The sequence below is a fragment of the Mesocricetus auratus genome, unplaced genomic scaffold, assembly GCF_017639785.1.
Source record: "Mesocricetus auratus isolate SY011 unplaced genomic scaffold, BCM_Maur_2.0 Super-Scaffold_100006, whole genome shotgun sequence".
NCBI lineage: Eukaryota > Metazoa > Chordata > Mammalia > Rodentia > Cricetidae > Mesocricetus > Mesocricetus auratus.
The window spans coordinates 105,120,044-105,139,056 of NW_024429190.1; the positions used below are offsets into that span (position 1 = coordinate 105,120,044).

The 19,013-nt window shown below is 43.6% G+C and overlaps 1 protein-coding gene and 1 long non-coding RNA gene across 3 annotated transcripts in view; one reads left to right on the forward strand and one right to left on the reverse strand.

Moving 5' to 3' along the window:
- Positions 1–269: 269 nt before the first annotated feature.
- LOC106022423 lies at positions 270–9,501 on the reverse strand. Its single transcript, XR_002386075.2, has 4 exons — positions 9,213–9,501; positions 5,796–5,896; positions 3,951–4,119; positions 270–2,587 (listed from the first exon to the last, which is right to left on the reverse strand). It is a non-coding gene; the product is annotated as an uncharacterized LOC106022423 (long non-coding RNA).
- A 64-nt stretch (positions 9,502–9,565) lies between these two features.
- Capn7 (calpain 7) overlaps positions 9,566–19,013 on the forward strand; it is a 34,588-nt gene continuing 25,140 nt past the window's right edge. For both annotated transcript variants that reach the window (XM_005085227.4, XM_040747849.1), the window contains exons 1-5: positions 9,566–9,901; positions 11,572–11,680; positions 14,189–14,346; positions 15,220–15,287; positions 17,918–18,118. In XM_005085227.4, coding sequence (XP_005085284.1) covers positions 9,800–9,901; positions 11,572–11,680; positions 14,189–14,346; positions 15,220–15,287; positions 17,918–18,118 — 638 coding nt within the window. In that variant the 5' untranslated portion in view covers positions 9,566–9,799. The remainder of the gene's footprint in view (positions 9,902–11,571; positions 11,681–14,188; positions 14,347–15,219; positions 15,288–17,917; positions 18,119–19,013) is intronic.

The following is a 19,013-nucleotide window of genomic DNA, read 5'->3' on the forward strand; positions in this document are numbered from 1 at the left end:
GTTAAGTGGGAGGGCTCAAGTGAAATTCAGCAGACCCACATTTCCTAGCAGTGGGACGCTTGGTAGGTCACAGAGCCACCCACTCTGCTAAATGTCACTTAGTGTCTTTGGAACCAAGAAGAGCTAAGATGAACGCAGAGCCTTAGTAAACCCTGACTTCCTTAAGTTGCCTTTGGTTGTGGTCTTTATCATAGCAACGGAAAAATAACAAATACAACCCATAAGTAAGGTGTGTGTGTGTGTTTCCATTTAAAAACATCACTTCTAGGTGCTAGATGGACGGTTTAATGGTAAAGAGCACTGACTGCTCTTCCGGAGGACCAGGGTTCAATCTCCAGCACCCACGTGGCAGCTCACAACTGTCTTCAGCTCTAGTAGCAGGGACCTCTTCTGGCCTCGGCAGGTGCACACACGTTCCGCAGACACACACGAAGGCAAAATGCCCATATGCATAAGAATAAATCTTTTTTCCTTTGCTCTTCAAGACAGGGTTTCTCTGTGTTGCTTTGGAGGCTGTCCTGGACCTCGATCTGTAGATCAGGCTGGCCTCTACCTCACAGAGATTCGCCTGCCTCTGCCTCCCGAGTGCTGCATGTACCAAACACCTGGCAAAATAAATCTTAAGAGTGAAACAAAACCACAATCATTTCAAGGAAAGAGGAGACCCTCTCAGCTCTTTCCAAACACTCCCAATATTACAATAAATCCTATTAGAAACCATAAGGAAGGTGAGGGTTGAGTTTCACATGCTGTGATAGTGTTGTCAACCTTAGCGAAGGAGCCTCCCTGGGAGCTGGACTTCTGGGCATGCCTGGCAAGGGGTCGGGGGTGGTGGTGATGATGGTGGCGGTGGTGGTGGTATCTTAGTTGTGCTACAGTGGGAAGCCCCAGTCACCAGGGGTGGCACCATTCCTGACCCAGATCAACTGTACAAAGAGACAGAGAGAACCAAGCAAGCATGTGCTCATTGCTCTCTGCCTTTTGAGTGTGGACTCAATAGGAGACCCCCTCCCCCTCAAGCTCTTGCTCCTGGGAATTCCCACTGTAACTAAACCCATTCTTTCTAAAGTTGCTTTGTCAACAGATAAAGAAACTAAGATGCGTGTTTCAAGTACACTGTCTGGAGGGTTTTGTTTTTGTTTTGTTTTGTTTGTTTTTGTTTTATGAGACAGGGTTTCTCTGTATTGTTTTGGAGGCTGTCGGTCCAGCCCGGCCTCGAACTCACAGAGATCCGCCTGCCTCTGCCTCCCGAGTGCTGGGATTAAAGGCGTGTGCCACCACCACCCAGCTGGAGGTTTTGTTTTAACTGTTCACATATTTTAAAAGCCCTTAGCAGTGTAGCCAAAGGAATTTGCTGAAGATGGGTGCCTCACAGTCCTGTATGGAGCCGGGCAATGATGAGCTTGGCGCTTTCGCTTCCACACCCTGGTAAAGTGAGGGAAGGGTACAGGCTCAGAGGCGGCGTACTTCTAGGGGAGTGTGAGAATGTCAGGGAAACACATGCTGTCCTCCTCCATGGACTGGAAAATCCACCGTTATCCAGAGTTCTGATCTGGAAGGATTTCACAGCAGGGCTAGTCTGGACAGGGAGCCACAGGAGCCCAGACAAAACAAGGCACAGACATCTCTGGTCAGCTCTTGGCATGTTTTAGTGGGTTTGGTGTAGACCTTCAAACTTTGGTTCTGCACTCTTGTAACCCTGCCCTGTCATTGTTTGCTCCCCAGAAAGGAAGCCCTGAGTGTGCATGGGTGTGTTCTCTACCACATTTCCTTACTTCTGGCTCTTGAGACTTTTTGTGTGTTTGAGAAGGTGGAAGTTTGGTTGGTTTCCTTCTGAGACCTTGCTTGTCTTGGAGTGTTTGTTTTCAGTATGACTTTATTGTTACAAGTCACAGGGTGGGGACACAGAAAAAGCAGACACTGACTGGCACTGAACGGCAGGGTTCCTGGCATATGCTTAGCCACTCACAAACCGTAAGGTTACTGCTGAGCGTGAAAACAGTTCTGTCAGCCAGAATAGGAAACAACAAACCAACTAACTACTACTTGGTCAGTTTTGTTGGGCTAAACCGACTTTGTCATTTTTGGGGGGGGTTCGAGACGGGGTTTCTCTGAATTGCTTTGGAGGTTGTCCTGGAACTCGCTCTGTAGACCAGGCTGGCCTTGAACTCACAGAGATCCACCAGCCTCTGCCTCTCGAGTACTGGGATTAAAGGTGAGCACCACCACAGCCTGGCCTACAATCATCTATTTTCAACTATTACCACAGTTTAACTTTTTTTTTTCCATTTCCCCGGCTTCCCTAGGAGGAACTGGGCTATATCACCTTTGTCATCATCACCAATAGGAAGGAAAAAGTGTTTGGCATCATTATTAGGATGGATGGCATCAGCAATGCCACACCCAGGTTCAGTATTGATGCTGTGCATAATACTCTTGTCGTCTTCATCCTCAGCCAGAAGAACAACAGCAGGAGCAAGAGCCCGGCCAGTCGAGTGAAATGGGTCTGTGGCCTCACCAAGGTCAGCACAGGCACGATCGAAAGGGCTGACGTGTATGGCAGACATTTGGGCTTTATTTCTCAGTTCTGTTAGGACATTTAAGAGGTTATTTTTTCATTTAAATTTTACCACTTTCATTCATTTTGCCCCTTGTAGGTTTCATTGTCTAGATTTTAGTCTATACAACGCTCAGGTACTCAGTTTAATTTTATTACTACGGCTGCCGACACCCTGTAACCTCTGCTTCCTTTTGGCTTGGGTTAAAAGACCTAGAGTTTTCTAAAACCTTCGAGCGGGACCTGCTCAGCTCTCTGCTTTACATTCTTGGTTCTCTATATAATGGGAAGACATAAAAAGAAAAGGATAGAATGCGTCCACTCCTGTCTTTATGACCCGGACTTTGTGTTAACAGCCAGATTTAGAGGATGTGTTTGTGGGGCCCGGGAACAAAAGGGACCGCTCTCTCCCTGCTGCACTGCTTTGGTGCTTTTTGCATGGCAATCGCCCGCGAGATTCTGGGATAGCAAAACAGTGAAGGTGATCTTTGAAATGCGTGAACCCACAGCCTAGGGGAGCCAGTGAGCTGCTGAGCTCCAAGAAGGGATTCTGGAGATCTCACTCTTTAACCCTGACTGTTACACCTGGGGGATGCCTGCTCCAGCACCATCACCTACTCACAGCAGGACCAGTGAGATCGAAGCCTGAAGGATTCATTCAAAGCCCCGAGGGGGAGTGACCCACTGAATCATGTCACAAACCAAATGTTACAGTACCTTAAGGCTGGCTCAGACAAGTTACTTAATACACTCATCGAGTTAACCAGATAAGTTTAGGAGGTGTGAGATTTGTAAACTAGTGCAACGCTGCTTGGCAGCCTTGAACTCACAGAGATCCGCCTGCCTCTGCCTCCTGAGTGCTGGGATTAAAGGCGTGTGCCACCAATGCCCCAAGAAATTTTTCACTTTTCAAAGCCAGGAATCACAGGGGAAACAAGCATGGGTCCTTGAAAACTTTCCTCGTCCTGCTATAATTCTTCATGAAGACATACATTTGATAGCATGCTACACTGCAGGGGGGAACTGGCATCTTTCAGTTGGAACACAAGATCTGATGCTTTTTTAGCACTACACACGTCTTCCCATTGACACACCCTCCCCCTACCCGGGACCCCTCTCCGGAACCTTCCTCCAAACTCTCCAAGCTACTTAGCTACACGGAGTTTTGACCCCATTGCTCCAACCCTGATGCGCAGCAGTAAAGGTGAATGTGTGAGCTCCACTGGCATCTGTAGAGCAGTTCCTCAATCTGTATTTCAAAGGAAACACCAACTGAAAGAGTCCATCATCACAGAACCGTTCATTACAGGTTCAGTATGCTAAACAAGTAAAAAAAATCTCTTTAACTTAACCCACACTTGACACCACTTTTGATTCCATGGGGAGTACTCACACTTGAGGAAGGGTTTTAGGGAAATGGTGTTTACAGTTTTCCAATGACACAGATGTCTGCACCAGGTTAGACGCTCTGTAGGTCATTGAGCCTCTTCTATTTAAGGTGGCAGAAACCAGGTACCATTGTCAGGTGCTCCTGCTCCAAACGAGCCCCTCAGGAAATTTCTCTGAATTAAACAACAAAGGCCTTGAATTAAGGTTCATTGTTTATTCCTTTAAGAGACACTATTTATGTCTTTGAGTAAGTGGGAAGGGTCTGGGAGGAGTTGGGGGAAAGGGAAAGGATGAACAGAATATGTTGAATAAAATTTTTGTTAATTAAAATCTTAAAAAGGCAAAACAAGATTTATGCCTTAGAATCCTCAATACATTAATTGTCACTAAAACAAAATAATAACAATAGTCCAGGAACAGCATGCAAAGCTACTACTTTAAACCCATTATCATCTGGTTCCATTTTAGGAATTAAAGTTATTTTTGTTATATTTGTTATAGGCAAAACACAATCCAGAAATACATATATTCCAGTTTAGCAATAAAACTCTGAATAGTAACCTATATTTATTATTTTTGGTCACCTTGAATGAGATTATAATGTAGATTGATTTTCAAAATAGTAACTTCTAACCTGAAAATTTCAATCCCATTTCTAAGAGTCTAATATGGACTGTAGTTGTCACAAAGCACAGGCTAATATTCTTAGACATTAACATAAACTACACGTTCTCTTTGCATGTGTATGTGTGAGTGTGGGTGCCCACGTATGAGCAGGCACACATACATGCATGTGGAAGCCAGAGATTAACCTCCAGTGTTGTTTGTTCCTCAGCATCTGTCAGTCTTGTTTTCGATCGTCCTAGGCTGGGAGGCTTCACCATTGATGCTCAGGAACCTTTGCCTCCGCTAGAGCACCAGAATTATAAGCGCATGCCACACCCCCTTTCCCAGTGGATCTCATTCAGGACCTTGTGATTGGAATGCCCTTTGCTGACTGTACTGCCTTCCCAGCCCCAATATAAATCAGATCGAAAACCACGAGACGTTTTACTACAAACTGAAGTTGTAAACCCAAATACATATGCAGGAAACGTAGGCACCACGAGGAAATATCCAGGTGTGTTCCCGGGAAACCGGAGCAACATGGCCTTCCCATGTAAGTGGTGTCCTCTACACATGTACCAAAATGTCATGCAGACTCAAAGTAGACTGGATTTTACACCTTAAACCCAGGTTTCTGCAGAAGACTCCTGACGTTTAATGTAGACTCAATTCATGGTGGAAACCAATTTATCTATGAGCCTAATTGGGTCGTAACCTTGACTTTTACATTTCTGGGTGGTGTTTCCAAATGCTTTTGTAGGAAGCAAGTGTTTGTGGGATCTTTTTCTTTCTTTACTATCTCACTTTACCAAAAATTTAAGCCACAAAATGTAACGAAAATAGTTCAATGCCTTCTTCAAGAATTTCTCCAACACAATAATTTCTACTCTATTTGTACTGAAGTCCTGCAGACTTTTAATGAAATTAATTATTAGCTGGTCGAAGTTTTATTAGTGTTTCTATTGTTTATGTAATTTTCAGCATATAACAGTGCCAAGCTGCCAAGGGCTTTATAAGATGGAGAGATACAGGTTACCACCAACTTCAGCTGATGAGACTCTGGGTTTGGGCCCGGGGTTGGTGGCACACACCTTTAATCCCAGCACTTGGGAGGCAGAGGCAGGCAGATCTCTGTGAGTTTGAAGCCAGCCTGGTCTACAGTGGTGAGGGGTGGGACCATCTCTTTGAGTGCGGGGGTGGGGGGTGGGGGGGGGCGGGGAGCGGGGGAGGGGTGTCAGCTCACCTGTTGGGGGCTGGGTCCAGCTCTCTAGCTGCAGGGTCCCAATGAGGAGCAGGGCCAGTTGTCCCAGCACCTGTGGGGGCACTGGCTGGCTCAGCATAGTCCTGGGATTTTTTTAAAAATTTAAATTAGAAGCAAGCTTGCTTCACATGTCAATCCCAGCCCAGCCCTGGGATTTCAACATGCGTGGTTCCTACTATCTCCTGTGTTCACATGGGCCTTGGACATCATCGCAGACCCCAGCTATAACAGGAACCCAGACCCAGACACGGTCCACAGCAGCAGCCCAGGCCCAGACACACCATGACACACCGTGTGGCAGCACAGCCACACAGACTGGCATGGCCCCTGTGGCAGCATTAGATTCATCCATGTTTCTCTCTTTTTCATTCTAATGTTCCTTTAAAACTTCTAATAGCCAGGTGGTGGTGGCACAGGACTTTAATCCCAGCACTGGGGAGGCAGAGGCAGGTAGATCTCTGTGAGTTCAAGGCCAGCCTTATCTACAGAGGGAGTTCTAGGACAGTCAAGGCTGCACAGAGAAAGAAACCCTGCCTCAAAAAACCAAAACCCAAACAAACAAACAAACCTCCCCAAAATTATTGTATGTTGTCCAATTGCCTAAATATGGCTTCATCAACATACCCATTCTATTCTAGAACTTTTCTTAGATTTTATTTTAATTAATGTGTGTGTTTGTCTGTGCTCCACATGAGTCTGATACCTGAAGAATCCAGAGGAAGATGTTGAATCCCCTGGAACTAGAGCTATAGACAGTTGTTAGTGCTCTGACAAGCCAGCTCCTCCCGCCCCTACCCATCCTGATCCGGATGAACAGCTTAGTCACTTCCAGTTCCAGGAATAAAGTTCATGAAAGCGTATTTGATGAAGGAAAGCGAGCCACGCCAAGGATACCAGGCAGGGAAGTCATACGTTATCAGAGAGAGAGAAGTCACTTATATGAGAAGCCGAGAACTGAGGTTAGAGGCATTCTCTGCTGGTCTCCAACCTTGATCGCAGCCCTAAGAGAAAGCGCGACCCCTCCTTCCTTTCCTTTATCCCCCGGCTTTCCTGACGTACCTTTCGCGGATACGTGAGATCTCTACCTACACATATTTATTTACGTCTTACGGTGGACATGCACAGCCATTTCTCTTGCATACGGGCCTGGAAATGGAGTTGCTGAATCAGAAGCTGTGCTTCTTTTAACTTCATAAGCAGCTCTCAGGCCATTCTCAAAGTGATGGTTCTCATCTCCGCACCCATCAACATGGACCCACAATGCTGATTCAGCTGCTGTTCTGAGGCCCCCCCAACCCTGACAGCTTTCTCAGCAATCACCCAAGGGTGCTGCTACCTGTTGGCTGGTGCTGGTCAGCCGTTTGGGTCAATTTGCTTTAACACCCAGCATCTGACCAACAGTATTTAGTGAGTGCAGTAATAATTTACTATTGCTCGGCTGGGAGCCTTAAAAAGAGCAGTGATGATATGACTAGTAGGTCACATTTATGAAGCCCGTCCTATGGCTATTTTAAAATCCGACTTTACTGGGGTGAGATTTGTAAGTAATAAAAGGCAAGATGTTTAGGGCATAATTGTACTTTTTTGCTTTTGTTTTTTGTTTTCTCCGTGGCTTTGGAGGCTGTCCTGGAACTAGCTCTTGTAGATCAGGCTGGTCTCGAACTCACAGAGATCCGCCTGCCTCTGCCTCCCGAGTGCTGGGATTAAAGGCATTCACCACCAATGCCCGGCTTACATTTTTGTATTCTTATATAACACGAACACCTTGAGAACTTGGGGATCCTTCCCAATCAACCATTCCACCCCATGTTCCAGGCATGCACTGACATACTTCCCGTCATTACATATTAATATTTCCTTCAGTGTTAGAGACATAGAGACTGAGAACCTACTCTTTGTCCTTGACTTCCTTGCTCAGGATAGTGTTTCTGAGATTCATCCATGTTGGAATGTGTGTCAGTAATGAAACTGAGTGCAGTTGTGTTCATGGTGCAGATATATCACGACTTGTTTACCCATGCACTTATTTGGGGGACATTTGAGTGACTTCTAGTTTTTAGTTAGTAAGAATAACGCTACATGCCTTTGTTGGCCTGATTTTACTTCTCAAAAATCTTTTTAAGGCAGCATCTTCTACACCATGGGTATGTATATTTATCAGTTACAAGATAAATTTAAAAATAAAACTGCTATGAACATTCATGGTCTTTATTTTGCGAAAAAGTACTCCTAAAAATTTAGGTTTATTTATTTTGTGTATATGAATATTTTGCTCGAATGTAGTCTGGTGTGTGGCTGATGTCCTTTGAAGTCACAGGAGGGCATTGGAACTAGAGTACCCTTACAAGTACTTCTTGCCTTTTTGAGCTTCCTGAAACCTAAGAGATTTGACAGGTAAGGACCTGGCATGTGTGAGTATAAGCAAATGCTTGTCAATTGATGAACAAACATGCAAATAAGCACCCATCTGAGAGATGATTTGTCTAAGTCTTGTGGCTCATTTGTGAGGGACTGTCAAGAGTAAGCTTCAGCCTAGAACTCCTCTAGGAGATGATGACCCAGAACAGAAGCCCTGGACCGAATTCAGGGGTTGGTGTGGAGAAAACCCTATTACAGGATCTAGGGACTGTAAGAAGGGAAGAAGGATGCTGGGCGTCTGTGCGCATGCCTTTAATCCTAGCACTCGGGAGGCAGAGGCAGACAGATCTCTGTGAGTTCGAGGCCAGCCTGGTTTACAGAGTGCCAGGACAGGCTCCAAAAAAAGACAGAGAAACCCTGTCTCAAAAAACAAAACAAAACAAAAACAAACAAACAAAAACCCCAACAAACAAACAAAAACCCCAAAACAAAAAAAAGGGGGGGAGGAAGGAGATGGCAGTCAGCTGTCACAAAGAAGGCAGAATGTCCAGAGATACATGATGTACAGGGATGAAAATCCCAGCCTAGTTAGCTGTGCACTGACCTGGTCTAGTAGTAGCACCCACATCATTGTGACCTTGATAATGAGTTTCATGAACCACCAGCATTAGCGTTACCAGGGAGTCTTTCTTGAGTTTGAGGACAGCTGACACCACTCTAGACTGGATCACAATCAATTTTTTTTTTCCCACCCAAGAAAAGGTTTCTCTGTGCATCCCTGGCTGCCCAGGAATATGCTCTGTAGATCAAGCTGCCCTCGAACTATCAGAGATCCGCCTGCCTCTGCGTCTGTCTCCCGAGTGCTGGGATGAAAGGCATTCACCACCATGCTTGGCTCACAATCAACTCTTCTTAACAAGATCTGCAGGTGATCTGTGTTCATGTTTGCGTGGAGAAGAACTGAGCTATGGCAGACATATGCTTCCTGGGGGTCGTTCAGGGTTTTTAGCTGTGTAGATCATGTTGGCCTAGTCCTCTTACCTCAGCCTCCGGGTAAGGTAATTAATCCAGTTGGCGACAGGAGGTGCTGCTGGTTGTTTCTTTCCGCCTACCCCTTTTTTACATTTAGTGGATGAAAGTCTCCATAGAGCGCATGCTCCTCTGAAGCCAAACCGGAACCCGTCGGCAACAACCTCACTGGCACCGCCAACCTGGTCTTCCTAGCAAGACGTAGAGAAACCCTCGGCTTCGGCCCGGCAGCACCTGCCTCCGCTCGCCCAATCCACACCGGACATCATTCCGGCCCCGCCCACCAGCGGTCGCCTTGAGCCCCGCCCTCTCGGGAGGGAAGCCCCGCCTGGGGCCGCCTGCGCCTGCGCCATGCCGCCGGTGGGCGGGGCGAGGGCGCGAGGCGGGGCGGCCTGGAGGGTCCCGAGCGGAGCGGAGGCTGCTCGGCTCTGGCGGGCGTCCTGGCCGGGCCGAGGGGGCTCCGTCTCCCCTTCCTCCGCCCTCGCAAGTAAACTCTGCCGCTCTGCTCGCGGGGCCCCCGATACTCGCCGCAGTGTCTCCAGGCGGCGTGGGCCGGCGTCAGGGCCTGTCTGCCTCCCCCGGCGCGGGGCCTGGGCGCCATGGACGCGACGGCGCTGGAGCGGGACGCGGTGCAGTTCGCGCGGCTGGCGGTGCAGCGCGACCACGAAGGCCGCTACTCTGAGGCGGTGTTTTACTACAAGGTAGGGCCGGGCGCCGGGCTCGGGCTCGGGCTCGTGCTCGGGCGAGCCGAGTCACGGCAGCGAGTGCTGGCGGAGCCCGAGGCGGAGGGGCGGGGTCCTGCTCCCCAGGCCGCCGTTGTAGCTGGCTGGTGCCGGCGGCTCTGCTGGCCCGCGGCTGGGGGTGACACGGGGAGTGGATGCCCTGTGCGCTGTCCCTTGGCCCTGGTGTGTGTGTGTGTGTGTGGCCCGCGTGGGCGATCTGTCACAAATAATATGCCGTGAGTGCGTGTTCGATGTAGAAAAGAAAAAGTAAAATAGAAAAGGAATTCATCCCTTGCTCCAGCATTCGATGTGTGTGTGTGTGTATGTGTGTATACATATATATGCATGGCTGTTTTTCTAAACGCATGTGAGTTTACGGGTTTTCACTCCCCAAACTTGAATCGTATCGTTTATTATTGTTTTAACACCTCACTTCTGCATTGTGTGCCTCAATAATCTGGTTGCTCGCAGGTGCTACATTTGCAGTCTCTTCCGGTTGTTTCAAATGATCGCAGAACCCGGAGAAGCTGCTGCTGCTATTGACTCGTAGTAACACACTATTATTGGTCTTTTATATAAATATGAATATACACACGTATATACAATTTGAATATTTGGAAACTTTAGCTGTGCTGTCAACTTTGGAAAAAGAAGTATCCCAGTTTACCTGTTGAGTTGGCATTGTATGGAACATTAACAGCCACATCGGTCTAGAAATGTTGAACTTAATTTTTTTTTCTCCATTTGCACAGGGTTGAGGCGCTGTATTAAATATGTAAGGTCTTATCTACGTGGGTTTGATCACAAAAACTAATAAAGCGTTCTCTAAATAAAAAGACAAAAAAACATAAACAAACAAACAAACAAAAACCTGGCTTGCAAAATGAAGGTCAGTGGTAGAGGCTTTGGAAACAAACAGCACAGAGGCCAGGCCTGTGAGTTGTAACACCCATTCAGCTCCTGTAGAGAGGGGCTGTCCCTTGCAGGGATCTCTGTCCTAACCTCAGAACAGGGACAGGGAGAATGGAAGCCCTCCCTCACTAGCCATAGCACAGCTGGTTGTGGGAGCTCTGGGAAGCTGGAAGGTGAATTAGGCTTTCTTAGTTAAGTTTGTTTCATTAAAAACTGAAATCTACTTCATTATGTTCTACCCTAGTATTTTTATTCTCTTGTGAGACTTTAAATCTTTACAATTTCTTGTTTTTTTAATTGATCTTATTGTTTTGGTGATGGTTTTAATGATTTGGTTTTGGTTGTGATGGTCCTGGTTATTGAACCCAGAGTCTTACACGTGCTAGGCAACTGCTGTACATAGCTAAGCCCTAGCCCCTGTTTTAATGCTTTTAAAACTCAAGGGTACCTTTTCAAAGTATATAATTTACACATAAGGAAAACAGAAAACATGCCAGTCACAGCTATTCTGAAGAAATGTTTAACGATTGGGTTCTTAAATTTTCAACAGAATATAAAGATTAAGGATATTGAAAATGGAAAGGTAATATAGAGGGTTTTATAACTTATTTGATGTATGAAAAAAACTTGAAGATGTTTTTGTTTTGTTGTGAAATGAAGAGAGAATTAGAAAGTAGTAATTAAAATTCATATTGTGAAGATCTTTTGAATTATATTATTATTATTGTTATTTTAAGGAAGCTGCACAAGCCTTAATTTATGCTGAGATGGCAGGCTCCAGCTTAGAACGGATCCAGGAAAAGATCAGTGAATATCTGGAGAGAGTCCAAGCTCTGCACTCTGCAGGTTGGTCAGACATGACTTTCCCTCTTCCCTTCCCTTGCTCCTGACCACATTTACTCCTGTTTCTCTGTCCTCTTCATCTTGGATCTTTTGGGGGGAAGATGGGTGGAGTGGGGTAAAGTTTTGAGACGTGGTTTCTCTGTGTAGCCTCTGGCTGTCCCAAAACTCACTCTGTAGACCAGGCTGACCTGGAACTCACAGAGATCTGCCTGCCCTTGCCTCTCGAATGCTAGACTAAAGGTGGGCACCACCATAGCCCAGCTTCATCATCTTGGATCTTGATACTCTTTCTGCTCACTGAGAAGAATCTCTTTTTTCTTTTTGGTTTTTTTGAGACAGGGTTTTTCTATGACTTTGGAGGCTGTCCTGGAACTAGCTCTTGTAGACCACGCTGGTCTCGAACTCACAGAGATCCGCCTGCCTCTGCCTCCCAAGCTCTGGGATTAAAGGTGTGCGCCACCACAGCACAGGAAGAGAAGAATCTCTTAAGGAGATTTAAGAAATCATGATCGGGAAATAAATTAATAGATCTACAAGAAGAATGTTAGAGATAATAGAGTTTTCTCTAGGATAGTAAATTCTCTACATTGAATTTATCATTGACAAAATTGCAGTGAGGACCATGTCGGAGCCTGTTTTTAAAGTGTCAGTTCTGACACTAAAGTTAAGGCACTCAGCATTTTTACTGCTTACAAACTTCAGCAGTAGGCAGTAGATTCACATTTTTCTGTCAGTGTCCTCTACTTACAGACCTTGGTGAACTCTTTGTTTTAATGCCACACCCTGGAAAGACAACATGTAAGCAGAGGCCTGGAACAGCTTGCGTTTATTTTTATAAACAGCGTAGCGGGTGCCACGGGAGAAGTATATATAAGCTTAGTGATCAGTTTCGTTAAGAAAAGGGTTCGTGTCAAAATATGTTGTTCATATGGCTAGAAAAGAAAAATATTGCTGACATTTGGCTTAGAAATACATTCATTTTGCCAGGTGGTAGTGGCAGTAGGCTGCACACCTTTAATCCCAACACTTGGAGGCAGAGGCAGGCTGATCTCTGTGAGTTTGAGGACAGCTTGGTTTACAAAGTGAGTTCTAGGACAGCCAAGGCTACACAAAAACCAAAATATGTGTGTGTGTGTGTGTATTCATCTTTAGGATGATTTTTAAACCTTTTTTTCCTTTTTGTATTGTTGGATAATTCACAGAAGAATACTCAGAATTTTTACTCTAGATCGATTCTGTTGCTGTCTACCACTTACTCTGAATGGAATGAGCAGTTATAAACACATAATTAGTATAAAGTCTGTGTGATCTGCTTTTGATTCCCTGTTACAACAGTCTTCTTAAAAGGTGGTAGGCTACTTTAAAATGGTGTCCAGAAGTTGCTTGAGTTGTAGGAATTGTCTGTGTATTGAACTTTGCTTGATAGAAAGCTACACTAATTGTTGCACTCAGCAGTTCTTGTTGGAAACTCTGGGAGTCGCTCAGACCTATTTAGCATACTTGAGGTTCTGGGTTTCCTTCTTAACATGGGGAGGAGGTGGGGCATAGGACCCTGCATGATTAACAAGGAATTTCATTTTCCCGGGTAAGTAAGTGAAGTTCTCAAATGTAATTGCCTTGTTTTATAAATATACATTATTTCATATACTGTTTTCCAAGAAAATTATTTTTAAAGTTCATAAATCCTTCAGAACTGTTTCCATGATTTCCCTGTCCTCTCTATAAATATTTTGGTTTATTTCAACAGTCATCTACTGAGTCAATGTTTGGGCTCTATGGTAAGTGGGTGGGTGGTAGAAGAGGTCCCAGGAAACCCTAAGTCAAACATGGAAAAATAAAAGTAGAAAAATCACAATGTTGTAGAAATCTTTCTGAAACGTATTAGGCTAAATGTTAACACAGACTTCTAGAAGGAAAAGAATGTATGAGGCTAGCTTAGGAGTAGGAACTGAGGGAATTTCCATCTTCCTTTGTCTTATATACACAGTTACACTTATTGATGGGCTGTTACATTCATTCCAGTCAGTGGGTTTTAAATCCTTCAAGTTCTTCCAACAATTGTGAAAAAACAACCTGCGTGCTTCTTAATATTTAGCACTTTCCAAGTTTTTACTTTGTTTTTATGGAGGGAGAAGAATGCGAAGAAGACTCCTTTGTTTTTATTTTAGTGAAGGGAGTACTAGTAGAAAAAATTCAAGCATTTCTAATATTTTGTCTCTGATGTCTAAATAATGGGGTTTGGGTAGGGGTTTAGAGATAGAAAGAGAAAATTATTCCTCTTAAAGGTTTTTTTGAGTATTTTGCTAAGCATTTTAAATGAGGGATATAGAGTTTGGTTAAAAATGTCTTTTTTAAAATTTAAATTAGAAACAAGCTTGCTTCACATGTCAATCCCAGCTCTCTCTTCTTCCTCTCCTCCTTTGAAAGAATATCTTAAATATATTAAAATGTTGGTTTTCCTGGTTACATTTAAGTAATATTCTTTCTGCATGTTTTTTCATTCTGTACCAGTTCAGTCAAAGAGTGCTGATCCTTTGAAATCAAAACATCAGTTGGATCTAGAGCGTGCCCATTTTCTTGTTACACAAGCTTTTGATGAGGATGAAAAGGGGAGTGTGGAAGACGCCATAGAATTATATACGGAAGCTGTGGACCTCTGTCTAAAAACCGTAGGTATCGCTGTGGGCCAAACTTGATGGAATTATGTTAAGAAAGTGCTTCCCTTACTCACAAATGTTATTTAATTTGAAGGAACCCCCACATTCTATCATTATAAATAAAACTAATCTTCACTGAAAATGTTGAGAACACTAATAATAGAGTTTTGTACCTTATTAAAGTTTTGCTGCTACTGAAATACTAAGCAATTGCTTTTAAAAAATTGTATTTGCTTGTTTTTAAACTGTTCAAGGTTATCTTAGTAACTAAAAATACTATAAGAAGAATTCGCTATCATGAATCTGTGAATTTAGCATAAGCTTTTTTTCTACTTCATACAGTAAAAAGTGAGTAGTGGCTTGGGAGCGCTTCATTAACTTGCAATATAAAATCTGTATGCTGAGTGGCTCTTAGTACTCCTGCCAGGCCTTGGTTGAGATGCTGAGCGTCAAGGGGCATCTCTAGTGAGAGCACAGTGCATTTGGGAGGAGGGCGAGGTAAAGCAGCAGGGGATGTTCCCATTGTCTTTTATATGCCAGCTTTTGGCAGGCTGTGTGGTCAGTAAAACCATCTGCCTTGATTCTATAACCCTGGAGAATATCTATAGAGAAGGGCTGGTCTCCCCAGGTCCCTCCTCCTCAGCCTTCCGTGACACATGTTCACACATTGATGGTCTAGTTAGCACTGGTCTACAGAGATGACTTCTAAGTCACCCTAGTGACAAAATAGTCAACATGGTTTTACGTGATGACTTTTAAAGACAGAAATAAAATGTTGTATTTATTTACTCATAATTTCAAGAAGTATATTTTATTTTTGCATAGAAATATCGATTAAATAAATTAAAGGACTATGCTTTAGAATGTCTATCTCTTTCTCTTAAGTCTTACGAAACTGCTGATAAGACTCTGCAAAATAAATTGAAACAGTTGGCTCGACAGGCACTAGATAGGTGAGTTTTGTCACTCAAATTCTTATCAATGGATAGCATGAATTGTGCTTTTTTTTAACATAACATCTTAATGTGTGGTAAAGGTCTAAATGTTTCTCTACAAGCTGAGACTTTTTCACTGATTAAATTTACCTTTTCTCTAGTTCCTTGCTTTAGACCAGATGAGTAGCCCATCCATTAGTCAAGAAGCCTTTTAAGTTTTGCTATTAGAAAATAGACCCAGCACTCGGGAGGCAGAGGCAAGCGGATCTCTGTGAGTTCGAGGCTGGGCTGGACCGACAGCCTCGAAAACAATACAGAGAAACCCTGTCTCGTAAAAACCAAAAAAAAAAAAAAAAAAAAAAAAAAGAAAATAGAACTAACTGTGATATCTGAGTTGTTTTATTGCCCTGATATTACTGAGTGTCTGTGGTAGTTTTGTGGCTTGAACCCAGGATCTTGTGCATGCTATTCAAACATTCTTCCACTGAGCTGTATTTCCAGCAGTCATAATTCAAATAGATAACTTCCGGTGTTATGCAATGTCAGACTTCCAAGACACTTCAGAAAGCCCTCCAGAGTTACTATTAAAAGATAGACATTGAGAATGGCCTTGCATTCATTCCCAACAGCAAACTGTATGTGCTGCCTACCTCTCAAGCTGTGTCACTTCTGAGACCTGCTATAGGCATTTTATTTGAAGTTGCGTCTCCCCTGCACTTTCATTCTGATTGCTCTGCTTGTTTTAATACTCTTTCCATTGCTATTACCACATTGTGGAATGCACGAAAGGAGCAGTCTGTTGTATGTGTGCTGCATTTAGCCTTCATACCCTAAGTAGAAGCTTGTGAGGACAGAGTTTTGCTTGTTTTGTTCGGTGCTTAAGTAAGCACGTCAAAGAATGCAGAACATAGATTGTTCAGTAAGTATTTGCTGAGTGAATGGGTCTGTGTAAGTGAATTGTACCTCTTTCAAGAGTTGAGGTAGAAAACCACTTTCTTGTAAAGGAGAGGAGTAGAAATTTCATCTGTTTCTAGAATGTGAATTTTTGAAATGACCTTAGTTTGAAGCTCTACCTATGTTCTGGCCCTTTCATTGAGGAATAACTCACCCCTTCTCCACTTCATCATCAGCTTAGCTCTAGTTTATTTACCCAAATTCATGAAAGTATGAGCGCTTGACATAGTTACCTTCTCCAGTTTCCATGACATGGGGTTTACTATGTTCATCAGACATAGTTGCCTTCTCCATCATGATTTCTTTTACCAGTTATAATCACAGTTGATTTTTACACTTGTGCAGATAAACCAGCATTTCTGAGTCCATCCTAAGAAAAGGTAAATGGGGTGAGGTGTCAGTTAGAGACTCCTTTGGGGATCTGTTGAAGAGTGAGGACCTTCTTTGTAGGAAACTGCACATCGAGTGCTCTTGGCATATAATTTTGGAGTGCTGTAAGACTCATGAAACTCATGTGGGTCTTAGGTTAAGAACGTTTTTAGCTTTCTAGTTCTTTGACAGAACAGTCAAAATCCCCTTGCATATCATGTGACACCCTCTGTCATCAATTCCTGCTTTCTTCTGACCTCATCTCCTGCTGTCTCTCTTGTACTTTTCACAGGGCCTGCATCCATCCTTTGGAAGTTGCCATAGCTTGCTCTGCTGTTTGATACTACCGCACCTTGTATATATTTCCTTACTGTGGGTGGATTTCTCTGAGACTCAACATTAAGTCTAAGCGTCCTTCCCTTGATTCACTCTCTTTTCTTGGTCATTAGGGCTATTATTTCTTTTGTGCATTCATTTGAATGAAATGCTTCAGTCCTGACATCTATTGTTTTGATGAAGTTGTCTTTTTATTCACAAAATCTTTTTTAATATTTACATATTTATTTATTTATTTATTTATTTATTTATTTATTTATTATGTATATAGTGTTCTTCCTGTGTGTCTGCCTACAGGCCAGAAGAGGGCACCAGATCTTATTATGGATAGTTGTGAGCCATCTTGTGGTTGCTGGGAATTGAACTCAGGACCTCTGGAAGAGGAGCCAGTGCTCTTAACCACGGAGCTATCTCTCCAGCCCCTTATCTAGAAAATCTTAAGGATAGGATTTATATACTATTATATACCCTTTACCTTGCAGAGTATCTGACATATAATAAACATATGTCCATTTAATTAGTACTTACAAAATATGTGCAGTAGCTTACATAGAGAAATTTTGATTAGTGTGGAGTTTATGAACTGACTTTACATTAGGATGCTTTACTAACTCGAAGTAAGTTTTGTGTCCTGTAAGTATAAATGAAACACTTGGAGAGGTAGGAGGATCAGGACTTCAAGGCCAAACTGTTACATAGCAAGTTAGAGGCCAGCTCTTTTTTTCTTGTTGTTGTTGTTTTGTTTTCGAGGCAGGGTTTCTCTGTGGCTTTGGAGGCTGTCCTAGAACTATCTCTTGTAGACCAGGCTGGTCTTGAACTCACAGAGATCTGCCTGCCTCTGCCTCCCAAGGGCTGGGATTAAAGGCATGCGCCACCACCACCCGGCAGAGTCCAGCCTCTTTATGAGACCCTGTCTTATAAAAAACTAAAGTGTAAAAAAATAACTGTAAGAAGAAAACTAGAACAATTTTTCTGTGCTTCTGTTTTAGAGCAGAAGCATTGAGTGAACCTTTGACAAAGCCGTTTTGTAAACTCAAGTCAACAAATATGAAAACGAAGACTCCTGCAGTAAGAACACATTTTCCTCTAGGACCTAATCCTTTCCATGAAAAGCCTCAGCCATTTATAAGTCCACAGTCATGTGATGCCCAAGGACAAAGATACACAGCAGAAGAAATAGAAGTGCTCAGGTAAATCCACTTGTGACTCAGGGTAAAGAAAACTTTAAACATAATCAGTGCAAACCATTTCGTTCTGAATTACCTCCAGATCTTTGTTGTGATATGTTACTTAACTATGCATTATATCATATATCAGCTTGAATAGTTACAGAGTAGAACCAACCAACTTTTTTTAGTGTTAGCATTATTTTCCTAGACTTTTTTTTAAAGCTGGTACTCTGCATAATTGCGTCCTGAAGATTGGGAACATAGCAGTTATGGCAGGCTGCTAAGGCTCTGTGCACCTTTATAACCACAACTCTCATGGGGGTGGAGGGTTACTTTGAAATAGTCAGCAAACAAAAAATTGGAGTTATGAATCCCTCTCCCCCTTTTTTTGGGGGGGTGCACCACCACCACTTGGCTACTGTTTAATTTTTTAGGGATTTAAAAGAAATGAAAAACAGAATTTTGACAAAGACCACTTTTTAAAACCTAAACTGTATAGTATGTCAATCTTTACAGAAAATGTTCACAGACTCCTGGCCTAGGCAGACAGCTCACCTTATTTGAAAACAGCCTTGGGGGCTGTTAAAAATTCAAAGCCTGAGCTTGGCATCACACTTACTTGAAATCCCAGCACTCTGGAGGAAGGAGACTTACAAATTCAGGTTCAAGGCCAGCCTGGGCTACAGAGGAGACCCTGCTTCAAAACCCAGTGACAGCAAGCCCCGCAGTAATGTAGAACTCCTTCACTGTCTTCTGAGTCAGTTGACTGTTGACAGAGGATAAGCCTGTGAGCCAGAGGGCTGCTCTTGAGTTGGGCAGGTCACATCGGGTTAATTTACATTTCCTGAGACTGAGCTGAAAGGAGCAGGGTTCCCTCCTTGGTCACAACCTTCCAGAGCATCTTCCTTTCTTTCCA